General features: G+C 38.8%; 1 protein-coding gene across 4 annotated transcripts in view; it reads right to left on the bottom strand.

The window, feature by feature from the left end:
- gabrb4 (gamma-aminobutyric acid type A receptor subunit beta4) overlaps positions 1–23194 on the bottom strand; it is a 103571-nt gene that overhangs the window by 37111 nt on the left and 43266 nt on the right. For 2 of the 4 annotated variants that reach the window (XM_077545701.1, XM_077545703.1), the window contains exons 1-2: positions 15875–16912; positions 12347–12438 (exon numbers count right to left, since the gene is read on the bottom strand). In XM_077545701.1, coding sequence (XP_077401827.1) covers positions 12347–12438; positions 15875–15954 — 172 coding nt within the window. In that variant the 5' untranslated portion in view covers positions 15955–16912. Of the gene's footprint in view, positions 1–12346; positions 12439–15874; positions 16913–23194 lie in introns of those variants that run through there. The other 2 variants (XM_077545700.1, XM_077545702.1) reach the window with 1 other exon arrangement.

Raw genomic sequence — 23194 nt, 5'->3', positions numbered from 1 at the left:
AAAGACGACGTGACAAACACAAGTCGAGTCAAAGTGACAAACACGGTAAAAAAAAAAAAAAAAAAATAGAACAAGAATATCTAAAACAAGCAGCAGAAATGTTTGAAAAACAACATGAACCCACGCAGCGAATGAAAGCGCTGGACTCAAACGGCAGCGCGACAGCTTGGTCAAGCGGGTTCTCCTTCAAATACGCAAAGGATGTGACATTTTAAATCATAGGAGATCATTACAAACTTTGCATTGCATGTACATATTTATTTCAATGGAGACTTAAATTCCACATATTTGAAAATCCACGGTCAGACAAGAAAAAACACACCTGACCTTGATGTGACTGAGAATCAGGTATTTACTATGGATATTGTCAACTCAAGCGTCCTGTGTGCGTCCCTCTTCAGCCCGGCATGACTTGACTTGTGTATCATGCTCATGTGCAAACCTAATTTATACGCCTGCCTGTTGGGGGTTCAATAATGTGATGGATTTTTAAGTGTGCTTCCTGGTAGCAAGGCTGACAACATCTATCTATACTATAAATGACATTTCTTGCCTTGTTTATCTTCCAGACACAATTGAATGGCTGCATTATGCCCTTGGCCAGGCCTGTCCTGGCCCTGTCAAGGTCACACCCCTCGTCAATCACTGCACTTGCAAGATAGCGCTAACCAGGGATGGCCGAAAAGGGGGCCAAAATGCCCAATATCTGACCAAGTGCTTTTTTATTTATTTATAATTTATTTCTTATTTTTTTTATTTTTTTTTAGTTTAGGTGTGAGAGCCAAGATAAACTTTTTGTTGCTTTAAATGCGTTTTTAGCCTTTTTTTTTTTTTCCTTCTGGAGAGCTCAGTATTGTTCATTCGGTAATTTTACCGATTTGACATGTCATCATCATTGCTCTCTTTTTTTTTTTGTATGTGGGTGAGAATGTGTATGTGCATGTGTGCGTGCGTGTGAGTGTATTCATTAGTTCACCTAAAACCTATTAAAAAATCCCAAACCGTTCACCTAAAGTTATTTATTTTATTTTGCAGTCTAGTGTAATACATTCTATCAGCATTTTCCACCTCCATTTCAAAGTTGCTGAAAACAACACTCTGAATGGGAGGATGAGGTATTTCCCTTCTCCTACAACGCTATCTCATAACCCCCCCTACCCCCAAACCCCACCGTACCTCTGCCTGCCGACATGCACACCTCATTTAATTCAAATCGAAAATCTAAGTGAAGGGAAAAGCGCCCAGCTTGAGCATTTTCTCCTGTGTTTCCTTTGTAATAAATCACCAGGCGTTCTCTTTTCATCAGGATAGATATCACTTGTACATGCCCCAACATCCATTCTGGGATTCTGACAACACGCTCCTGTTTCGTGCTGAATAGACATTACTTCGCTACTGAATTACGACGGCCTGCACTATCAGCCCGTATGCAAAGCAGCCCCACCATTTGACATGTGGCGGCACACGGCCCGAGAGGTTGCCCTGAGCATTGTAAAAGTGTCGACTGGCCTTGGAAGAACTGGCTGCCGTATATCACTTAGTAGCTGTAGTTGCTAGAATGCCAGTTGCCACTAATGTCCTGCAAGTATCGGTCAGACGTCATATGAACAGCAAAGCGGAGCCTCAAAAGCTGAATCCATAAGTGGACCAAAAGTTGCCGTTCAAAATTTCATTCTGAGACCTTAGTAAATCTCAATGGACCGCACTTCTAGATCATGGTAGTGGTGTGGCTCAGTGGTAGAGTGGTCAGCTTTCCTTTGGTCCTTCCTCGGGTCTCCTGACGGCCTCACGACTCTGGCTGGAAGTGTTCGGTTTAGGTGAACGGTATGGGATTTTTTTTAAATAGGTTTTAGGTGAACTAATGAATACACACTCACATTCTCACCCACATAAAAAAAAATAAAAACATTTTTAAAGAGAGAGCAATGATGATGACATGTCAAATTGGTAAAATTACCGAATAAACAATACTGAGCTCTCCAGGAAAAAAAAAATAAAAAAAATAAAATAAAAAAAGAGTGGTCGGCTCACAAGTATCCTTGTCCAAGATGTTAACCCCCCCCAGTTGCTCCTGATGCTGCGTCATCAAGTAGGTGATGAGTAGTTGAATGTGAAGCGCTTTGAGGGCCTTGTAAGGTGGAAAAGCGCTATATAAATGAAGTACCATTTACCATCTAAGAAAAACACTGCAAGCCCGTCCGTCCATCCAGCCATCACAAGTACATGAAAATACTATCAAGTGAAATAATTGTATTTGGTTGTTAGATTGTATTTTCACCAATCAGATTTCCGCCTCCAATTGTTAGCTCCGTCTTACAACCGGAAAGAGAGGACAACAGTTTATTTAGCTGCAGCTTCTGCCTACACACACACACACACACACACATATATATATATATATATATATATAATTTTTTTTTTTTTAGCTCTCCATAATCAACATAATCTGGCCACGGATTGTGGAATCAGTAGTGTTGGCCGATCTAATAATTACATTAGCAATGGCACTGATTCTTTATCCAATTTGTTTATTTAGCCTAATATCAAATTTGTCACAATTGCAACATATCAAGAATTTTCTGTCCTCCGATTGGTTGGTTTGAGCAAGCCAAGAAAAACACACGTTCTAGTAATGTGCACACATTAATACATTAACTCATTCACTGCCATTGACGGTTATAGACGTCTTAACTGTGCTGGCAGTGAATGAGTTCAATATACAACATCGCTACTTTATATGATGTATTTTATTTTCATTTATTCAATGTGTTTGTTCTGTTGGTAAATGGTAAAAGGACTGCTTTTTATTAGCGCTTTATCGACACACCATATGGTGCCCAAAGCACTTTACGCGATACGGGAGCAAATTGGGGTTCAGTGTCTTGCTCAAGGACACTTCGACGTGGTCACCAGTAGAGAGGATCGAACCAACAGCTTCCCGAATGGGTGATGACAACTCTACCGCTGAGCCATGCCGCCCCCAGGAATTACAGGAAAACTGTTTCAAATTCCAAACCACTCGAAGGTTGCTGACTTTTGTTTTTGTTCGCTTGTTTATTTCAAGAGACATAAAATGCAAACTAATGCAAAAACTAATACGAAGTGAAATACTGTATAATACATAGTGAAAAACGCAACTTTATTCTACTCGACTTTTTCAGCCGTTCTACGTAAATTAGAATCATTTCGGATTTCGATGCGGAACTTCTCAAAAATGAAAGAAACAGAAGTCTCGCGCTTGCGCCAGATTGTTGTTCACAACTTCCCACTGCACACTCCCCGAGCAGTATCTTGTTTTGTCAGACTGAGTCCATCTCACTTGCAATTCCACACTGCTACACAATACAAAGTGAGAATATATTGCCTGGCTTTCCCTTTTATATTCAGTCAATTATGTGTCAATTCCGCACACACAATCTCATTGCTGATCTTTGGTTTCATGGCTACATTTAATGCGTTTCCATTAGAAACAAGATCAAGCCGCAGCTGGGACTCATTTGGGTCAATGGGAAATGAAATCAGAAAAAAAGCACAGGCTGCGAGTGGAAGAGACGCCGGCAAGTGACTATATTTTGGTGTCATGGCTGCAGGCGCAACTTCAGACCAGAAAACCGACTGCTGATTATATCATGAGATCAGGTGGTTATAGTTATACTCTCACAGATAGTCTGCCTCTTGCATTCCAGTGGTCCTGGCACCCTACTGATGCTTTTTAATGTTGGAGATCATTAAAGTGTCACATGTACGCTAATGCTCTTTCAGCTGGAACCATTAAAGTTTAAGTGCATTGTGATGAATATCTAGCCGAGGCGTAGAAAAGCTGTCCCGTTTCAACATACAGAATAGTGCACGCTCACGCACAATAAATTTACTTGAAATAAAAGACATGTGTAAAAGTCCGATTAGATGGGCAGACTTGCTCAAATGCAGTTTTGTCGTTTTACAGGCTCAAAATGAATGCCTTCACATGTTCTGCTATTGACAAACAGACAAAATAACGGGAATAAAACACAAGTTGCGGGGTTTGAATATGATCATTAGTTATGTATCAAGTCACTGATGATGTCATCTCTATCCGAAGTGGTTCTTAACCAAGGTTCAATTGTACCCTAGGAGGTCGGTGAGTCAGTCTCAGTGGTTCGGCGGAGGTCAAGACAAACAGCGGACTCAAATGATTCATGCAGATACACCCAGCTTGGCCATCATTGGCTGCAGGTGATCACGCTAGATTCCTTGGCCTTGGTGGTGAAGAGGGTCTTCTGCCCAGATTTAGTCAGAACTGTTTTAATTTCCTTATTTCCTCAGTAGAACTTTTATCTGTGGATGTGTCTTTGTGAGTGTTGTCGCGATTTCTGCCAGTATGTCTGGACGACCTCCTCTATTTCCACAACAATAGACCATTTGTCTGTGGTTGAAGTCAATGTGTTAGTATGATGTCTTTAAAGGATCTCATGTCCGGTGAACTCCGGGTGGGCTGTTTGCTGGGGGCTTTGTGGTACCGCCCTTCAAGATAGTATAAGAATGTTGTAAGTCCTCTGAAATCTTCGCATTTGTGAGAGGCTGCAGCCATTGTCTGGAACTCACTTGTGCCCGAAATATTCTGTAGAAATAAAAGCTTCGAAGTGACTGTTCATCGATCTCCAGCCTGCATTCGGATAACCAACATTCTCACTACCCGAAAGAAAACGAACACGCGGAAGAAAAATATCATTTTCTTCAACAGTGGCCTAGTGTGATGCAAGGGATTTGGTGCGCTCAGTCCTCAACTTTTGACAGTTGTGATGGTTTATCGTGTGATTTATTTGATTATTTTAATCCCTTCATAGTATGTCAAGCGTAAAAAAGAATGTGGTCGGATGAATATGTGCAATATGAATTCACGTGTATAAAGGAACGTATGGTGTTCCACAGGGTTCAATTCTGGTGCCTCTGATGTTTTTTTTTTTGTATATGCTGCTCCCTATGTCGAGCGTAAAAAGAAAGTAGTCGGATGAATATGTGTAATATGAATTCACGTGTATAAAGGAACGTATGGTGTTCCACAGGGTTCAATTCTGGTGCCTCTGATGTTTTTTTTATTATATATGCTGCTCCCTATGTCGAGCGTAAAAAGAAAGTAGTCGGATGAATATGTGCAATATGAATTCACGTGTATAAAGGAACGTATGGTGTTCCACAGGGTTCAATTCTGGTGCCTCTGATGTTTTTTTATTGTATATGCTGCTCCCAAGTTCCATTTTTTTAAAAACAGTTTTTTTTTTTTTTAATGCTCTGTATATATAGTTGTGTTGAGTGGTGGGAGTCAGCGTCCTAACTGCATGATTTGCAATGCTAAGTTGAGCAATTCTAGTCCAGCACAACTAGCTCAACTAGCTACTTATCTAGCAAAACTAAAGGAGCACTTCCTTAAACTGCATTGAGTTGGGGAATAATAAAAAAACATATATATCAACCATCCCAAACAAATACTGTAAGTCCGCTACGATATGTGCCAACAGGTTAAAACATAAAATGTTGCATTTTTCTGCACAATGACACAATTACTGTGCTTTAATGTGCCCATGTTGCTAGATCTTACATGTCTGGTCCTATCACCGACACTTAACTTTGAGGAAGAGGGGGAAAGAGCCTTAAGCGTCTCTTTACAAGGACAGGTTACTTGCTCCTGCAACCCAGAGAAACCCTCAGGGACTCAAACAGTCATCTCGTTCTTGGGTTTAACTCTCAGCAGAGCGATTCATTACCCTGACATTCCAATCCCAGCAGCATACTTTTCTCCCTTCTGTGCTGTCTGTCTAAAAGCTGATCATTTATTAATACAACTTGAACTGAAACCTTTTTCTATCTTCACCACTGCAATGCTGCATATCACATTATCCAATGCTATCATGGCCAGCACAAAAATCTACTAATATCCACACCAACGCACAATGATCCATAAACTAAAAAACAGTGTCAGGCATATTAACACTCTCCAGATTGTTCATCTTTTTTTTTTTAATGCAATTTGCAGAAAGCTCTGTTAAATTCTTCTTTTTCAATCATCAGTAAAGCAACAGTAAAGGACATATACATCACATGTACAGTATGTGTGTGTGTGCTAAGGTAATTTGTATTATGAACGAAGGCAGACATATTAATATCAAATTAATCATGCTAGAGTTTATTACTAATCCACTGAGTAGCATTGAGAACCCGAGTTGACCAAACATTTCGTCTCCTCAGAGTATAATTATCTCAACTGTTGGGTAGCAGTTTCCAATCTAATGACATGATCTGTTTTACCTGTTTGATGAGGATACACTTTAATCAGTTAAGAAGCCTTAATCCACAGGGGTGGGCAAACTCGGTCCTGGAGGTTTCCCTCTTCCAACACAAGCTGATTCCAATCAACAGGATGGTTATCCGACTTATGCAGAGCTTGCATGATCATGTATCAGCTGTGTTGGAGAAGGGAAACCTGCAGGACTCCGGCCCTCTGGGACCGAGTTTGCCCACCCCTGCACAGTTTTCTTGCTCTAAATTTGCGCGTTGCAAATCACCGTTTTTTTTTTTTTTTTTTTACAGACATATTAATGTAGTGTACATTGACCCAAGCAGACTGTGAAAAATTTGGTAGCACACAATGACGTTTGAAGTGATGGCATTAGAAGTGGAAGTGGAAGAGGCAAAGAAACTACATATATGATAGAAACGTCCCTTTTTGCTTACCACCATCTTGGATGCTGGTTTGCACCTGCCTTTCAGATGTGCCCTATGTAGCAATTTGCCCAAAAATATCTTTATATGAGCCTTTTTATTTGATCATTTTATGACGCAAGCATCTTCTAATTAGCAGATTACCACCATAGCTGTTGACAATTTGTACTCCTGCAAGCCTCTGGCCAATAGTTTTCAGACTGGATTCAGGTTCGAATTTCCTGCCCTCTGTCTGCAGATGTGATGTCGTGTGCACATTGTGTGTGTGAGAAGGGAGTGTGCAGTTTTATTTTTCGGCCACATGTGGCAGTAGCGATTTGAAATTCAGTTTTCTGCATTGGGCAGCTTTAAAGATAGAAAATCAGCCTGCAAAATTTCTTTCAGGTTTGATGAATTATATAACGCATGTGCGAAATCAATCGATTTGCATTTTCTGTTGCAATTTTGAGGTAGTTTGGTGGACTCAATCTTGGATGTGCCCAGTTAGTAGTAAATCAGCTTCCGATGCAATTTGCATGAGCAGTCAAGTTTTTTTTTACGTTAAGTTGGGTCTAGTGGCGTTGCTCGGTGTGTCCAACATTTTAACAAATTATTTCAAGCCTAAACATGTCACCATCACATGCAACCCGTTATTTAAAAATGCATATCCTCATCTAGGACAAACGCCTCCCAGAGTCTTTTCTCAGACTGCCTCCTGGACATGTGTCGACTAGATTTAGCGGAGCCTGCTGATCATGAGCAGCATGATCAGCAGTTGTGTTTGCGCCACGAAAAAGAACCCCGCCTGCAAATTTAAATATGATCTAAGACTGTTGAAAGTTGTCAGCTAATATATTTGACACAGATCTGGTTCTATATGATCATGTTTTATGACATCTTTGAAAATCTTTCATGGTTTGTAAATGAGGGGATGCTGAGATCATAAAAGCTACTCCGGTGAAGATGACAGCCTCGCCTGAAATATGTCCGTCAGAAGGACGAATTTGAGGATTACGCAGTCTGTATAAAAGATAAAAGATGACCTCATCATGAGGTGAGAAGATAATGTGTGCCAAAAATTGTTTCTCTCTTATTATTAATGTAAATTTCCCAAACACTTGTTTGTCTTTGAATGAATGCTCTAATTGGGTTCTTGACTTGAAATTAATGTCACAGGATACTGCAAATCCCATGACACATTGAATGTATCAGTTGGAATAATGTACCTCGACAACAACAAAGGAGATAAATGAGCTGTTAATTAACTGTTCATTTCTTTATTGCTTTTGTATCATATCCCAAGTGTGTGCAAGTGCCTACTATTGCCACCATTGACTATAAGCCACATTCATATGTTACATATGTATGGAAGACAGCGCACCCAAAATGGTCAAAATGGCAAAAGGCTTAATGTACATAAAAAAAATAAAATTGTTAACTCTTTGACTGCCAGACGTTTTCAGAAACGGGATGTCGCCAGTGCCAGCCGATTTAAGCATTTTGACTGATCTTTCAAGGTCCACAGAAAATTATGTGTTTGGACTATGGAAACACACATACTACCAAATGAAAGATTGGACTCTCATCTTTCATCAGAAAAAAAGTTTGTTTCTACCTTATTCCGTTTTTCAGTAATCAACAATAGAAAATGGTTAGTTTCACCTCTGTTTAAAAAAAAAAACGTCTTTTAACGTCTTTGGCACTCCTCCATAGGATTTTACTAAACGTTATTTAACGTTTTTGGCAGTCAAAGAGTTAAGTGATATTGTATGAAACTAAGCTAGATCATAAATTGTATTACTTAACATAACACATTCACATATATTTGATGGGTCACCACTTTCATAAATATCCACTTAACAAAGGTGGGCACTTCTGTCAATCATCAATTTCTGTCAATGACGATGCACACCTTTCGTCGAGTGCTTATGCATTTTCAGCGAAGGCTTTATGACGCAAAGTCTCGAAAAATACACGGAATGAGAGGGACTGTCTGTACTCACCTGGATCGACGGATGCACACCTGCTTCAGTCGGTGCCGAGTCTGTGTATTTCTTCGTGGCTTTGTGTTATTGCGCAAAGGTAGGCATCGTCATTGATGGAAATTGACGATTGACGAAAGTGCTCGCCTCTACTTAATCCTACAGTCACAATGTCCAGGTCATTAACACCATGTAATCAGATACATGGCTGGCATGATACCCTGGACATTAGAAGAGATGCGAGCCACTGATATCAAGACAAGATATGTCCACCCAAAATTCAGCATCCTGAAGCTCTACAAAAAAAGTAAAGAAGGGTTCGGTGGACTTGTGAGCGTCATAGGCACTATAAAGAATGAAACAACATCAAGAAGATGCCTCGACGGATGACGTGCTTAGCGAATGCCTCAGGCAGCAGAAGCCCAGTAAGAAGAAGGAGCCAGATGGACAGTCATAGAGAGACAAATTGAAGAAATGGCTGACATCGAAAAAACTGACTAGTCCCTAGAAAAGGCTTAAATGAAAGGCAACATGGAGGCACTACTGTAATCATGGCAGTGAAGCATATCACAGCAGGGTGTAAAATACATGGAACGGCATAACCAAGTAGCAAGAATAGTGTACCGGAAGATCCAAATATGGAATCGAGGTCCCAAAATTAAGATAGCAGAGACCATCAAAGGCGGTTGAAACCAACCCGGCCAATATCCTGTGGGATATTAAAAGTTGTGTTCCTAAATCCTAAATGGCTATATTAGACATTTTGTATTGATTTTTATTTTATTTTGTTTTAAATGGGAAAAGGCGTTTTACAAAATAAATGAAGACACTAAATCCTACACGGCTATATTAGACATTTTGAATTGATTTTATTTTTATTTAATGGGAAAAGCGCATTAGAAAATAAAGACAAAGTACTACAGTATTTATCTTTTTTTTGTTTTGTTTTGTTTTTTGGCTGATCCAAAAAACGATCCGATCCATGACTCAAATCCGTGATCCGATCCGAACAGTGACTTTTGTGATCCGTTGCACCACTAGTTATGATGTATTGCTGATTCTGCTATTATTTAATAATTTGTTCTAGATAAGTGCAATATATGAAATAAAACATGTATGACCACACTCAACACATAACTTCAGTAGTTACTTATTTTCGGAGTGGCTAAAATTAAGCTAACACATTTAGGCACATACACTTTCATGGCACTGCAAACAAGTGACGTGTATGATTAAAATAATGAGTACAGCAAAATGGGAATTCAGGAATTTAAAGTCTTGGGGCTTTACTTCCATCGACAGGTAGTGCAGATGGTGTCAAGCGATATTGGCGCATTTGATCGAGGCGCAGGCAGACAGATTGAAAACAAAGGTTGGAAATGAGAGATGAGCTCTACATTTTTTGTTTCCAAATTGAATTCCTCCTATATTTGTAAATATGTGCAGTACACACTGACATTCTGTTAATGTAAACAAATGTTAGAACCTTACTAATCAGATCTGCAAAAGTGTTCCCCCCAAAAAATGAGCCTGATTTAGCTCATTTGTGCCGACGAACGTGCCTGCTATAGCCTCCCAATCAAGCTGCAGCATCCAGTGGTTTTAAGCAGGTCAATGCTGACTGCTTGTACTTGTAACGTTGTGTTCAGATGAAAGGCCTCACACAATTGCTATCTTACATTTTGGATTACTTTGCGTTGCATATCAAAGGACAAGTGATCGCACTGAAAACCGTTCAGCCAGAAGCGCGACTAGCATAACAATGTAGCTCTACGGAGATCACATCACATCACTTACAATGACCGAAATGCCCATCAGTGCTTCCTACCCACTAATGTCTCAGAGATGTTGGGAAGCCAAGAGCATTTATGTCCGCATCTATATCACATGACATTTTCCGGAAGCTAACAGTTCAGTTCCATTGAGCACTTCAATTACATCTTACAGTAGACACCATAACCAGGAAAAAAAACAAAAAAAAAAAACAGGCACATTTTGCACATGACCATCATCATCTAATCTTGCAAACATTTAATAATACGGCTGAAAATCATCACGCTACACTTGAAAGCATCATTTGTTGAATATCAATTCTGTCATTTCTCACTTCCTTTAACATAAATACTTTCTCAATTAATATGTTTGGAAGCAATTAAAATAAGATGTGCACACAGAGACTTGTGATCTAAGCAACAGAAGGATTCAATAAACTTGTTTAGCAGCGAGACATTAAAATTAAATTAATGCGGCAGAACATGCATGATGATAAAATTTGAAAGCACTATGAGCTTTATCTTGATGCTATGTTCCCAGTTACTGTACATTCATTTCTGGCCAGGCAACGCTGTTGTAAATTTAAGTGGCGAACCACAGACTATTGCATTCCTTACACTCATTTAATTAACATCACACTTCATTAACATGTCCTTTTAATGAAAACTCTGCTTTGCACCACTGTTTGATTTTTAAAAGCGCTAAATGCAAAACAGACTTTTGCTACTTAAAGGAACACCGAAGTTGTATTCCTATTGGACATTGACTATATACAGTACTGTACTACTTTAACACTCAAAAAAAAAAAAACAATTGGTCAAAAATTGACCGACATAACTTTTGGAGTTATTTAACCCAAATTAAATTAATCACCCACACAACAGCCTAAACAAATTGGATTGATTTATTCCTTTGAGGCAAATTTTGGGGATTATTGAGGAACCCAATTGAATTAGGTCAAAAATTAACTGACCCAACTTTTTGAGTTATTTAACCCAAAAAGTTGGATCAAATTATTTTATAAACCCACAAAGCAACCCTTGTTTTTGTGTTGTTTTGTTGGTTATTCATTTAACCCAAATTGTTGGGGTTAATTAAATAACCAAATTGAATTGGGTCAAAAATGAATGGCATTTTTGAGTTACTTAAATCAAAAAGGTGGGTCAAACTAAATTAATAATCCTCAAAGCAACCCAATTATTTTTTGTTTGTTTTGTGGGTTATTCATTTGATCCAACTTTTTGTGTTAATTGAGTAACCTAATTTAATTGTGTAGAAAATAAATTGGCCACACTTTTTAGAAGTCATGTAATCCAAAACGTTGGGTAGAATTAAATTAATAACTCCCAAAGCAACCCCATGTTTTATTTTTATTTTTTTATTTATTCATTTGTCGGTCCCTTTTTGACCCAATTTGAGTTAAGTTTGACCCAACTGTTTTTTGAGTGTTTTTTTTTTCTTGGGTAGAAAATTCCCTATTTTTTGATGAATTATGCAAAGCCATTTTTTATGTATGTATACAAAAGAAAATATAAGGTACACTTATAGAATACTACAATAAAGCTGCTCATCATCAGAATTTCATTCTGACAGCAATGACATAACCTAAATTTGTACATAAATTTCATTGTGAGGACTTATACATTGTATTATTTTATAATAGCTTATTGTGTGGGTAAGAGCTCATCTCCATGTTTGCCCCACTTTTCTAGGGCAGTCATCTTCGATATGTGAACAGATGCATGATAATGACATGGTTGTAATCACATCAAAGCTATGTTTTGCCACAGGCAAGCTCTTGGACAGACTCTCAGAGGAGTGACTCATAGATTACGCTGCACGGAAACTTTGACTTGGAAATCCACTTGATCGAAAAGAGCTTGAACCCCCGTTGTGGCCGGTCAAACACCTACCTCCAAAATCAGGCCTTAAACGGATGTCATATCCCTTCAGCAACTTGTCCACGGTGGTCTTGGCCACAGACATTCCGATGCTTCCAGTGGAGCTGTGGGCAGAAAACATACATGAAAAATATGTATTTACAGAGGGCTTAAATCTGAATGTTAGCGATGTAGGCATTTATTTTGTGGCTTTACGCCTCTGTGACTCTTGAATGGAGAAAAATACTCTCACTGACTGGTTTTAAAGACAAATTATTAGGGATGGGCGAGTACTGATATTGGGTCAATATCTGGTCTTATTTCAAACTATCGTTACTTGCGACGGCAGCCGACCTCTTGTGGCTAATTTACAATCAGGAAATAAACACATACATGTCCGACAGGTGCCCATTTAGATCTACGACCACATATTTTGATTGAGACCTTTTGTGGTCACTGGATTCTTAGTTTCATTTTTGCGTATTTACTTTACTTAATTGTATTGTGTATTCTATAAAACATATATATATATATATATATATATATATTTTTTTTTTTTACAGAAAGGAGCATTGTCAGTGACTGGAATTGATGATTGATGGAAGTGCCCACCTTTTGGCGTGTGCGTACTGTAGCGAATGCTTGATAATGCAAAGCCTTGAAAAAATGCACAGACTGATCGCGGTGAGTACACACGGTCCTTTTCAGTCCGTGTATTTTTGTGAAACTTCGTATTACCAAGAATTCGCTGAAAGTGCTGAAGCACACGCCAAAAGGTGGGCACTTCCATCAATAATCAATTCCAGTCAATTACATGCCCACCTCTGATATTTTATGAACAAATTTGAAAAAAAGATAATAGAAAATAGCTGAAAATTGATGATTGATGGAAGTGCCCACCTTTTGGCATGTGCGTGCTGTAGCGAATGCTTCATAATGCAAAGCCTTGAAAAAATGCACAGACTGAGCACCGATTATTTCTGTCGATCGCGGTGTGTACACACGGTCCGTTTCAGTACGTGTATTTTTGTGAAACTTTGTATTACCAAGAATTCGCTGAAAGTGCTGAATCACACGCCAAAAGGTGGGCACTTCCATCAATAATCAATTCCAGTCAATTACATGCCCACCTCTGATATTTTATGAACAAATTTGAAAAAAAGATAATAGAAAATAGCCATTAATTTCATGGCAATTAAGACCATTTTAATGTATACAGAAATTGTTGTCTACTATTTATCCAAAAGTTTGTGAGGTCAAAGGTCACTGAGGGCCTGGTTCACAAACTCTGTTCTAGAGGTACGTGATGGGGTTGAAGTCGGGGTGCAGTATTTCCACTTCTTACACAAGCGCATCGTTCAGAATTTTGCTATGTGCAGTGGGGCAGAGTCATGCTATAAATAATTTTGATAAATATCTTCATAAGATAAATAAGATTAGGGTTAACTCTTTAAATGGCAACTTACAATAGAAGGAAATATGAAGAATGAAATGATTGTGAAGAAATATACACCAACAAAGCAACAGGTAGAATGGAGAGTTCTGTATCTGCCTAAAGGAGTGGTTGGAGGGAAGAGTGAGGGTTGAATCTGCACTCTACCATATCCATAACAGGCACACTATTATGTATATTTATGTCATGGGTTCAAGCAATGAATATGCAGCTGTCTAGGATTTCATGGAAGCAGGTCATCCAAAATAGTAAATGTTCCAGTCATGAGGGTGTATTTGCATAATCTCATGCAGGGTTACAAAATTCGCTTCACGCGATGCTGTCGAGACACAGGTTCGCTTGGCCGGAGCATGTAGACAGACTGTCCCCGGGAGCATCATTTAGTCAGCACTAGTCTGACTGACATCTTTAACACTCCCCCGTTACGTCGTTTCTCAGGAATAACAATATTGCTCCGGAACTTCCGGGCATGTTTAATCACGCTAAAGCAGAGGTGGCACGAGGGCCATTTGTGGTCCAACAACCATTTTAAGCAGTCCGCAAAATATACCCAAAATGATATTTGCTACTGAAAATTTGTTTTATATACTGTAGAGCTTTTTCAATCATGCAAATGAATTGTTTCCAATTAAACAAGTAACAACATTTCTCTTCATATCACTGTGGTGAATAAAGATAACTAATTTTTAATGTTTTGTATCCACTTTCTGCAAAAATTGTGAACGTATCACTTAATTGATTACCAAACTGTTTGTTTTTTTGTTTATGCATTAGAGATGGGATTTGGCTGCCGTTCAGTGCAGGGGCAGATATTTTGTAGTAGGTTACAGGGTATCTGACTACCCCAAAATCTTGTAAAATCCTACACAATTTGCCTTGGAAAGCTGTTCGGGCCACAGATTGTTAAAAAACTTTGCAATATAAACAATATTGACTGATTTTGGTGTGCTTGATAAATTAAACTTCAATTTTTCTGAATGTGCCGCTTATAAGCAAACGTTTGGTCACTCCTTTTCTAAAGAGTAAATAATAAAACAATTTTTAAAAAAAAAAATCATTAACTAAGCGTGTTGATTTTGAGTTTAGCAGATGTTTCATGCCAAAAAAAGACCTTATTTTACCATGAAATTTCAATCTGACGCGCAACACAATAGGAGGGTTAACATTGTTGCCATGACCTGCAGCACCTAAAAGGCAACTCCAAAGGGTATGGAATGTGATTTTGCTACAAGGGGATGAGATGGGGGGGTAAAACAAAAACATCCGATACGCTGCTCAATTAAGCTCATATAGAAAGTGCAGCTGTTCACACAGAACTTGTAGGTTGGACACCCGAAGGGCATCATTACAAGAGGGAGTTGAATGACACCTGACAAGATTGCCCAACTGTCTTTTTTATTATTTATTTTTTTAATTGTTACAAATTTTTTGGTATACTCTAGTAGAAATGTCAGAAATGAGCCTTGAGATGATTCTTGAGGCTGTGGGTGAATGCAGACAAGGAAAAAAAGAGCAGGCCACAAGGGATGCACACTACATCACTGCTTTTAACGACAAAATTATTTGTCGAGGGGGATTCTGCCTGCTGTGATTATGCTCTTCCATGTGACTCAATGGAAACACTTTAAGGCAAAGAGAGAGGATATTTAATTGAAATCCAAAACAGTGCCCTCTTAACTGAAGTGGAGGATGACCAATGGGGGTGATTCACCTATTTGTGATTGATTCATATCACAGCAAATCATAATATGGAAATAAAGATGCAGCAATGTTTACTGGGGACTTTGAAGTTAGATATCAAACTGATTTTCTTACTCACGTCAATCAAATAATCAGACTGATTCAATCAACTAATCAGCACCTCCTGCAGCCTCCTGCTGAGGTCTCCCTCTTTAGGTGGCAGCCATAACGCACGCAATTATGAATATTGCATTTGGGTATCGAGGAGGTGGACACATGGCGCGCGCGCTACAGCGGCGTCTAATAGAGCGCATGGAACCCAAGGCCTGGGCACCCCTTTCATGCGATTTGTCACATCTCAGCCTCTTATTGACCGATAATCACATCAATTGGTGGGAAAGGTTTTACCCAGGCGACGTTTTTCTTACCTTTGAATAAAGCATGCGAAGGACAAAGCCGCCAGAGCAGAGAAAATTCCACATAATTTATCTTCTTGACGACCCAACATCTCCACAAATCCTTATTTCTAGTATCTATAATCCAACCAGTCCAGTGGTCCCTCCGGCAAATGCACAAACTAAAAACGGGCAATGGGAGTAGAATGTCGAGTAAACTAGCCTACATCTACGCATGCGACGTCTTCAAGTAGGCTTCTCGGTGTCAAAAATATTAATAATTGGCCCCCGCTATGGAAATCCGTGCAGGTCACAGAGCCCCTCGACCAACACCAACAGATCGGACATCTTGCTGGGAAAAACAAGCGCACGCCACTCAATTAAAAAATGTCAAAACGCGATGGCTACGATGTCGACAATCAAACAGAAAGTAGTCTCAAATCGGTGGATGAAATTTCCCGGTCCAAGTGTGCACAAGAGGCATGGTTGCAGCTGCAGCGGCGTGCTACGGGAAGCGGACGTGCTGTGGTTGAACCTGGATTTCTTTCAGCTGGGAGCGGTGGACTCCAAAAAAGAAAAAAAGAAATCTTCATTCGCTGCTTTCCCCTCTTGTCGCTGCTGCAGATGATGATGGAGATCAGCGCAAAGTCACTGAGGGGAAAATGCACATTGGGAAGGAGGAGGAGGGGGGGGGTTAATATCTGATGCAGACGTCAGAGATCTGCTCTCATGGAAAAGAAATGCCCCTAATATGACAACGCGTGTATTAGAGTTTCCCCTCAGAGATGCGAAGCTATTCGAAAAGTCCACTTGTCTCCCTCCCGTGAAGGTCCAGCCTGAAATGGCGTTTGGACACCGGTTTCACTCATGCACTTGTCTCCTCCTCGAACCGCTAGACAAGTCACAGAGATACGAGCAACCAAAGACATAAGGAGCGCCCAATATATATTTTTTTCTACACCTCTCATCAATTTTAAAAGTTCTGAAATGAAAATAAATATCCGGTTGGAGGGGAGAAAGAAAAGAGGAGGCGGACACCTGAGGTGAATTCCTTAGCGACAGTCCTCTCATGCGCTCATCTGTGAAACATATAGCGTGCGTGGTGCGCGTGTCTGTGTGTGTTTGTTCAACCACGTTGCTTCCACTTTTGTCATATAAAATGAAATCCCGCCCAAAACACCCCCCCCCCCACCCCCCAGCCCCTCCGACTACGATGCGCTTTACGCATGGCGCCCACAACCAACACCGGTTTGGATGATTTATTTCTATTTTTTAGACACGGGCACAGGTGGTGTAAACACCAAAACCTTTTGTGGAAACGGCTAACAAGCAAAGCGCACATCACCATTCAAGTAGCATACGAGCTTGTGTTTTATACAGAGGAGGAGGTTTTCTTCTGGGATCGCTTTGCTGTCCAGTTGCTAAGCAACCCCATCCGGCACTGATGCAGTTGAGGTGATTCGAAGGCTATGCGCAAAGGCTCATTTAAATGAATAGACCCGCTACTGTCAACATTGTGGTGTCAGTGGGACAAAAGCATTTTGTTGGGGCGGGGGGGGGGGGGGGGCGCTTCACAATAAGAAGTGCCCGGGACCTCTGGCACATCCTACTTGTGCTTCATCAGCGTACTCACCCTCATCACGTTTTATGTTTTCAAATAGATGTCATCTGTTGCCAAAACGAGAATCCATACGCAATCCTCTGTCCACGAGCTACAATTTTCATCAACTGTGACATATCAGCAAAAAAAAAAAAAAAATTGCGCGTTCTCCCCTACTTGTGTGGCTTTGTGCTTCTCAGAGTTTGAGAAGTTGTGATTTCCGATACAGACCAAGTTTGTAAAAGCGCAGGGTTGAGGACGCTATTGCTGCTTTGATGCATTAAAGGTATTACGTTGTTGTGATTCAAATCTGGGTAAAAGCCTGCAGTTTGGTATAATGTCACCCAAGGGAGGAGCAGTTTATGGAAGTTACTGTACATCAATACTTAGTTCGAATTACTGCACTGCATCACACTGAGAGGTGCTCCGATTTTTTTTTTAGCCCTTTCGTGTTAAACAAGTAAAATAACGGTGCTTATAGAAAGCTTGGTTATGTATATGTACAACAAAATTCACCTTTTTTTTTTTTTTAGTCGACAGTAAAAGGACGCATTATTGCAAAGGTTGAAACTCTTTTATTGTCCATTCATGTACAACTAGTTGTGGTCATTAACTCATTCACTGCCATTGACGGCTATAAACGTCAAAAATTCATTTAAACTATTTCTATTAGTTTAACATTTTTTTTCCACTTTTGTTAACACGAGTATGAATACCTAGAATTTTTGGGGGGTAACTTCAGAACAGATAAAAAAAAAATTGTGATTAATCGTGAGTTAACGAGTGAAGTCATGTGATTAATTACAATTAAAAATTGTATTCGCCTATCGCCCCTAATTTTTAATAATCTTTTTTTTTTATTAACTTATGGCAGTGAATGAGTTCAAACTCTAGTTTTCATCCACAAACCCAAAACAGAGTCAAACTGAAATTGACTTTCTTATTTAATGCATTTACTTTATTCTCATGACTGACAAATGATGACGTGTTAACAAAGTACAGCTGGTCGGACATTAATGGCAAAGACTGCATCCCTAAATACTTCCAAATGACAACTAAAGTATTACGGTATTTTCCGAATTATAAATCGCTCAGGAATAGAAATCGCACAATTTAAAAAAATGCATTATGAAGAAGAAAAATCATTTAAGTCACTCCGCAGTATTCGTTTTACCAAAACCCAGACCCAAAAATGGTACCAATCAGACTCATACCCAAAATTATTGTTCCCAAATTATGGGTGCGTTTGGAAAGTTTCACTCCAACCATTTGGAAACACAGAGCAATGTCTAAATATGCCGTTCAGTTATTCAGAGTGCCCGAAAAAAAAAAGAAAAAGTGCCAGAGCTCAGTGAGCCGGGCTGTACTGATGGAAACAGTTCAAGCACGAGCTGCTGATTGGTTTATAACATGGGCTGCATTCAGAAAATAATGGAACGGGAGTGCCCTCTGCCTCTCCCGACACACACACTTTCAGAGCGGTGTTGGGAAATCAGAGTGAATTTCCCAACCCACCCCGTGTTGACGGCAGCAAAGGTATACGGTTTGATTCGAAACGCCCGCTTCTACCTATGGAATCGTTTTTCTTTTTAGTTTAAAATGGCTTAATTTCACTATAATACCGTGTAGCATTGTGGCCAACGGTAAAATCTTCTTCTTCTTTTTCTACTACTTTCTTTTGGTGCATTAGCACCCCCTTTAGGAAGTGAACACCTGCACACCAATGGTATTTGTTAACCGCCAAAAGAAATTCAACATAGGGAACGGGGATTTCAGGTGTCAGTCTAAACTCTAATTTTAATAAACTATACAACCGTAATCGTACCTGAGTATAACGCACAAGTATGTTTGCGGTGTACCTGGTCACTGATTGATACTTTATTGGTACTTCCATTTATAAGTCATGATTTATAATTAGCATTTATAAGACACTCCTACTTTGCTTCATTCACATGTTGCGTAACACATGTGAGTTACTGGGTCGACCTTGTTCCTCTGATAAAAATAGTATCACATGGTTAATGCATTGGTGCCTTCCAGCCATTGGCTTTCCTTTTGCTATTTACGTCTGTCAGTCAACCTAGTCGTCTCTAGGAAACATAATATGTTTAATTGACTAGTTGATGGGACTGTGCATTTGTGATGTTGGTATGGAAACAACTTACACACTGCAAGGGCACATTATATATATATATATATATATATATATATATATATATATATATATGGTTTCGTCAATGAGAGCTTAAGCTGCGGCTGAATGATCTTTTTATTTGCATTTTATTATTATTTTTATTTGCATTTAACAATGCCACATTCTTCTTTGTTTCTTCTACTGTGGACATATCGGTCAAAGTCAGTGCAGCCTTCAGACTAAGCAAGACATGTCAAATCGGTAAAATTACCAAATGAACAATACTGAGCTCTCCAGATTTTTTTTAAAAATAATAAAAAAAATATATATATATATATATAAAAAAAAATAAAAAAATAAAAATAATAATAATAAAAAAATAAAAATAAAAATAAAAATAAAAAAATAAAAAAATAAATAAAAAATAAAAAATAAAAAATAAAAAATAAAAATAAAAATAAAAATAAAAATAAAAATAAAAATAAAAATAAAAATAAAAATAAAAATAAAAATAAAAATAAGAAAATAAAAATAAAAATAAAAATAAAAATAAAAAATAAAAAATAAAAAATAAAAAATAAAAATAAAAACACTTGGTGGAAAAAAATGAAGGTTCAACCACAATGTATATCGCGCCACTCATTGGCATGATGATGAGATCAGAGGCTTCGAACAGCTCCGAAGCACCGCCTCCAAGCAGGCTCCCAGCAATTGTTGCTATGCTACCAAAGGAAGCCCACTCAGAGTGCTGCTGAGGTTTTGCTTGTTAAAGAACCGCAATGCAATGTCGCAAATAGCTGGGAGAAGTTCATACGGGTTTCTCTCAAAGCTCACAACAGACCGGCTGGAAAAGTTGCTCTGATGTTGCCGAATATCATATCGCATCATCATGCAAATCACATAAACAGCCGGAATGATGCATCATATATATCCTACCTACTATTGATCAAAAAATGTCTACTACGTATACTCCAGGATGTCTGATGGAAATTCTATTTATTATTTATAACCCGAGAGTGGCATGAATTACATCCATCTGTGACCATTAAATAGAATCATAAAAATGACAGATGCAGCGCTTCAACATTTACTACATAGTTTTCATGCTCGATTGTTCAACTCTGGAGTCTGATTGCTCATAATGCCCAGTACCACTGTTCCAATGTAATTGCAAATTAATGAGTATGTCCTGATTGACCATGAAGTGTTGGCCCTTGACGGAAATCAGAACTAGACTAAATCAAACTAGACCATTTCTTTTTCTTCTAAAGAATCAATAATGATGGCATGAGCAGCTTGTGTTCTCTGGATCAAACTAATCAGCCAAAGTAAAGGTTAGATGTGTCATAGCATGTAACATGCGATTCTCACTTTTGTATTTCTTTGCTGTTACGGTGGAACCAGGAAGTTAGACATCCTCGAGGTCCTACCATTTGGATTTTTTACCCCATTTCTTTCCTGGAAAAATGTTCGTCTGAAGTCACTTCAGCATCAAAAGGATTTTTTTTGTGGGTGATGTCACCACACAAAGGCATCGTTGATGGTGAAGAAGAATTCCAAGAAGAAGATTACAACATACGTGGTTGACAGCCTAGCTCAGGGATGGGTAACTTAAATGCTGGACGGGGCCACAGTTTTTCCATTAGTGGTACTCAGGGGCCACATAAGACCACACGCTTCCTAGTGACAAAAATGCTTAATACGTGCGCTTAAGATATTCAATTTTTCATAATACATTTCTTATTAAAGGATGGCACAAATGTACAAAGGCACAGAATTATTTACTATTTGTTTACGATTATTTACTAGTTACTTTTTTCATGCATATCATTCCAAATAATGCCATCTAGTGGTGAGTGGTGATATTACAATTTAAAACTACAGTCAATAAATATGTGCAGTTTGGAACCCGCAACTTTGCATATTTGCTTTTTTTTTTTTTTTTTTCAATAGTTAAAAAAAAAATTGGGGGAGGGGTCGTTTTATGCAGGATTTTTTTCCCCACATTTGCTCCCCGTTTTGCATGGAAATTTTTTTTACCGAATGCTTATCAGTGTTTGGATTTATAAAAAAAAAAAGAAAGAGGAAGACGAAAAAAGAGTATTTTTTTTAAATTATTTATGTTGTGTAAACCTTTTTTGGGAGGAAATCCATATTTTGTTTTTTCGTTTCTTTCTCTTTTTCTGAGGGGGAGATATTACATTCTAAAAACAGTTGGCTCATAAATAACCCAACTATGGGTAAAAAAAAATGCACCTATCCTCTACTTGGGTCGATTTGACCCATAACCCATATTTTTGACCCAACTGTTTTTAGATTGAAGAGGCCACTCAGAGGCCCACTTTGACCTGCTGCCCATATTTGACCTAGCTGCTACAATAGAGGGAAGTCTATAATAATTTCATAATAATGATAAAAGATGAATGTACACAGGAAAGTGAGCTGTGTTTATTTTTAATGTGAAGAAACTCACCAGTCTCCAGCACGAGCACTGCTGCCCCATCTGTCAGGAATTTCGGCGTTGAGGAGTGGAGACAAAAGGCAAGGACGAGATTATATTGTATTTGTATGCATCTTGGGGAGCTTTTTAGTGAGCACCAAAATGCCTTTCTGTCCTGTCTTCCTCTGTTGGTCATTGATTTTCATAAAATTTTTCTTAAATGAATTAAAAAAAAAAAATAAAAAAATAATAATAATAAATTCTTAGACGGGTTGATCTTGTTGCTGTGAGTGAAATTGTGTTGCTCTGTATTGACAATAAAGATATTCCATTCCATTCCAATAACCATGTGGTTATGACATCACTCACTATAGGCCACACCCACTTCAAGCTAAAGTATGGTGCAACCCCAGATACTAACTCGCTACTGATGATGGACAAACACTAATATGAATCTGCAATCCGAATCTGTCTTGAACGTTTCTCTTTTTCTTTCTATTCCACCCCGTGGATTGGTCATTCTGCTTTGACACTGCTAAATGGGTAACTTGCGTAACATGTCATGTTATTTGCAATGAAAGAGGATTTTTTATTTTTTATTTTTTTTCTGCTGTCCTTGAAATGAAAATGTCAAAGCCTGACAACACGACTTGGCACAGAAACAAAGAATACCAGCGCCAAAGCAAACATGAATTCCCTTCTACTTCCAGGAATTATAATATGTAGTCTTTCATAAATAATATCATAGCATCCCCTCCTTATTTCCGATCTGAATTCAATGTGGGATTTCTGCACAGAACTCCTGTGAGAAAGGGTTAATGAATTCCTCACACAGATAGATATTGCCATGGAAACAGCCGCGTGACTGCTTGCAGCTTGTATACACACAGGATGGGGAAACAATACAATGGTTGCCCAATGTATTTAAAATTTAGAGAGCAGGAGCTTTTCCGATTTGTTTTTTTTTGTTGCCTTTATTATTTTTAAGAAACACTGAGAAATTGCACCCTCGCTCGTGCCACCTCGGTCTTCTATCGCTCATCATTCAAATTCAAAGCCAAATGATTGGCGTCGGGCATGCATTTTCAAAAGCATGGAATTAATTCATAAAAATAGGAGGTCCGAAGGTGCGAGATGGGAAATAATACCCCGCTCCGTCATTTCCTTTGCAATAACAGG

This window comes from Vanacampus margaritifer, chromosome 16 (genome assembly GCF_051991255.1).
Source record: "Vanacampus margaritifer isolate UIUO_Vmar chromosome 16, RoL_Vmar_1.0, whole genome shotgun sequence".
Classification (NCBI taxonomy): Eukaryota; Metazoa; Chordata; class Actinopteri; order Syngnathiformes; family Syngnathidae; genus Vanacampus; species Vanacampus margaritifer.
This window is presented reverse-complemented; position numbering and strand designations above follow the sequence as displayed.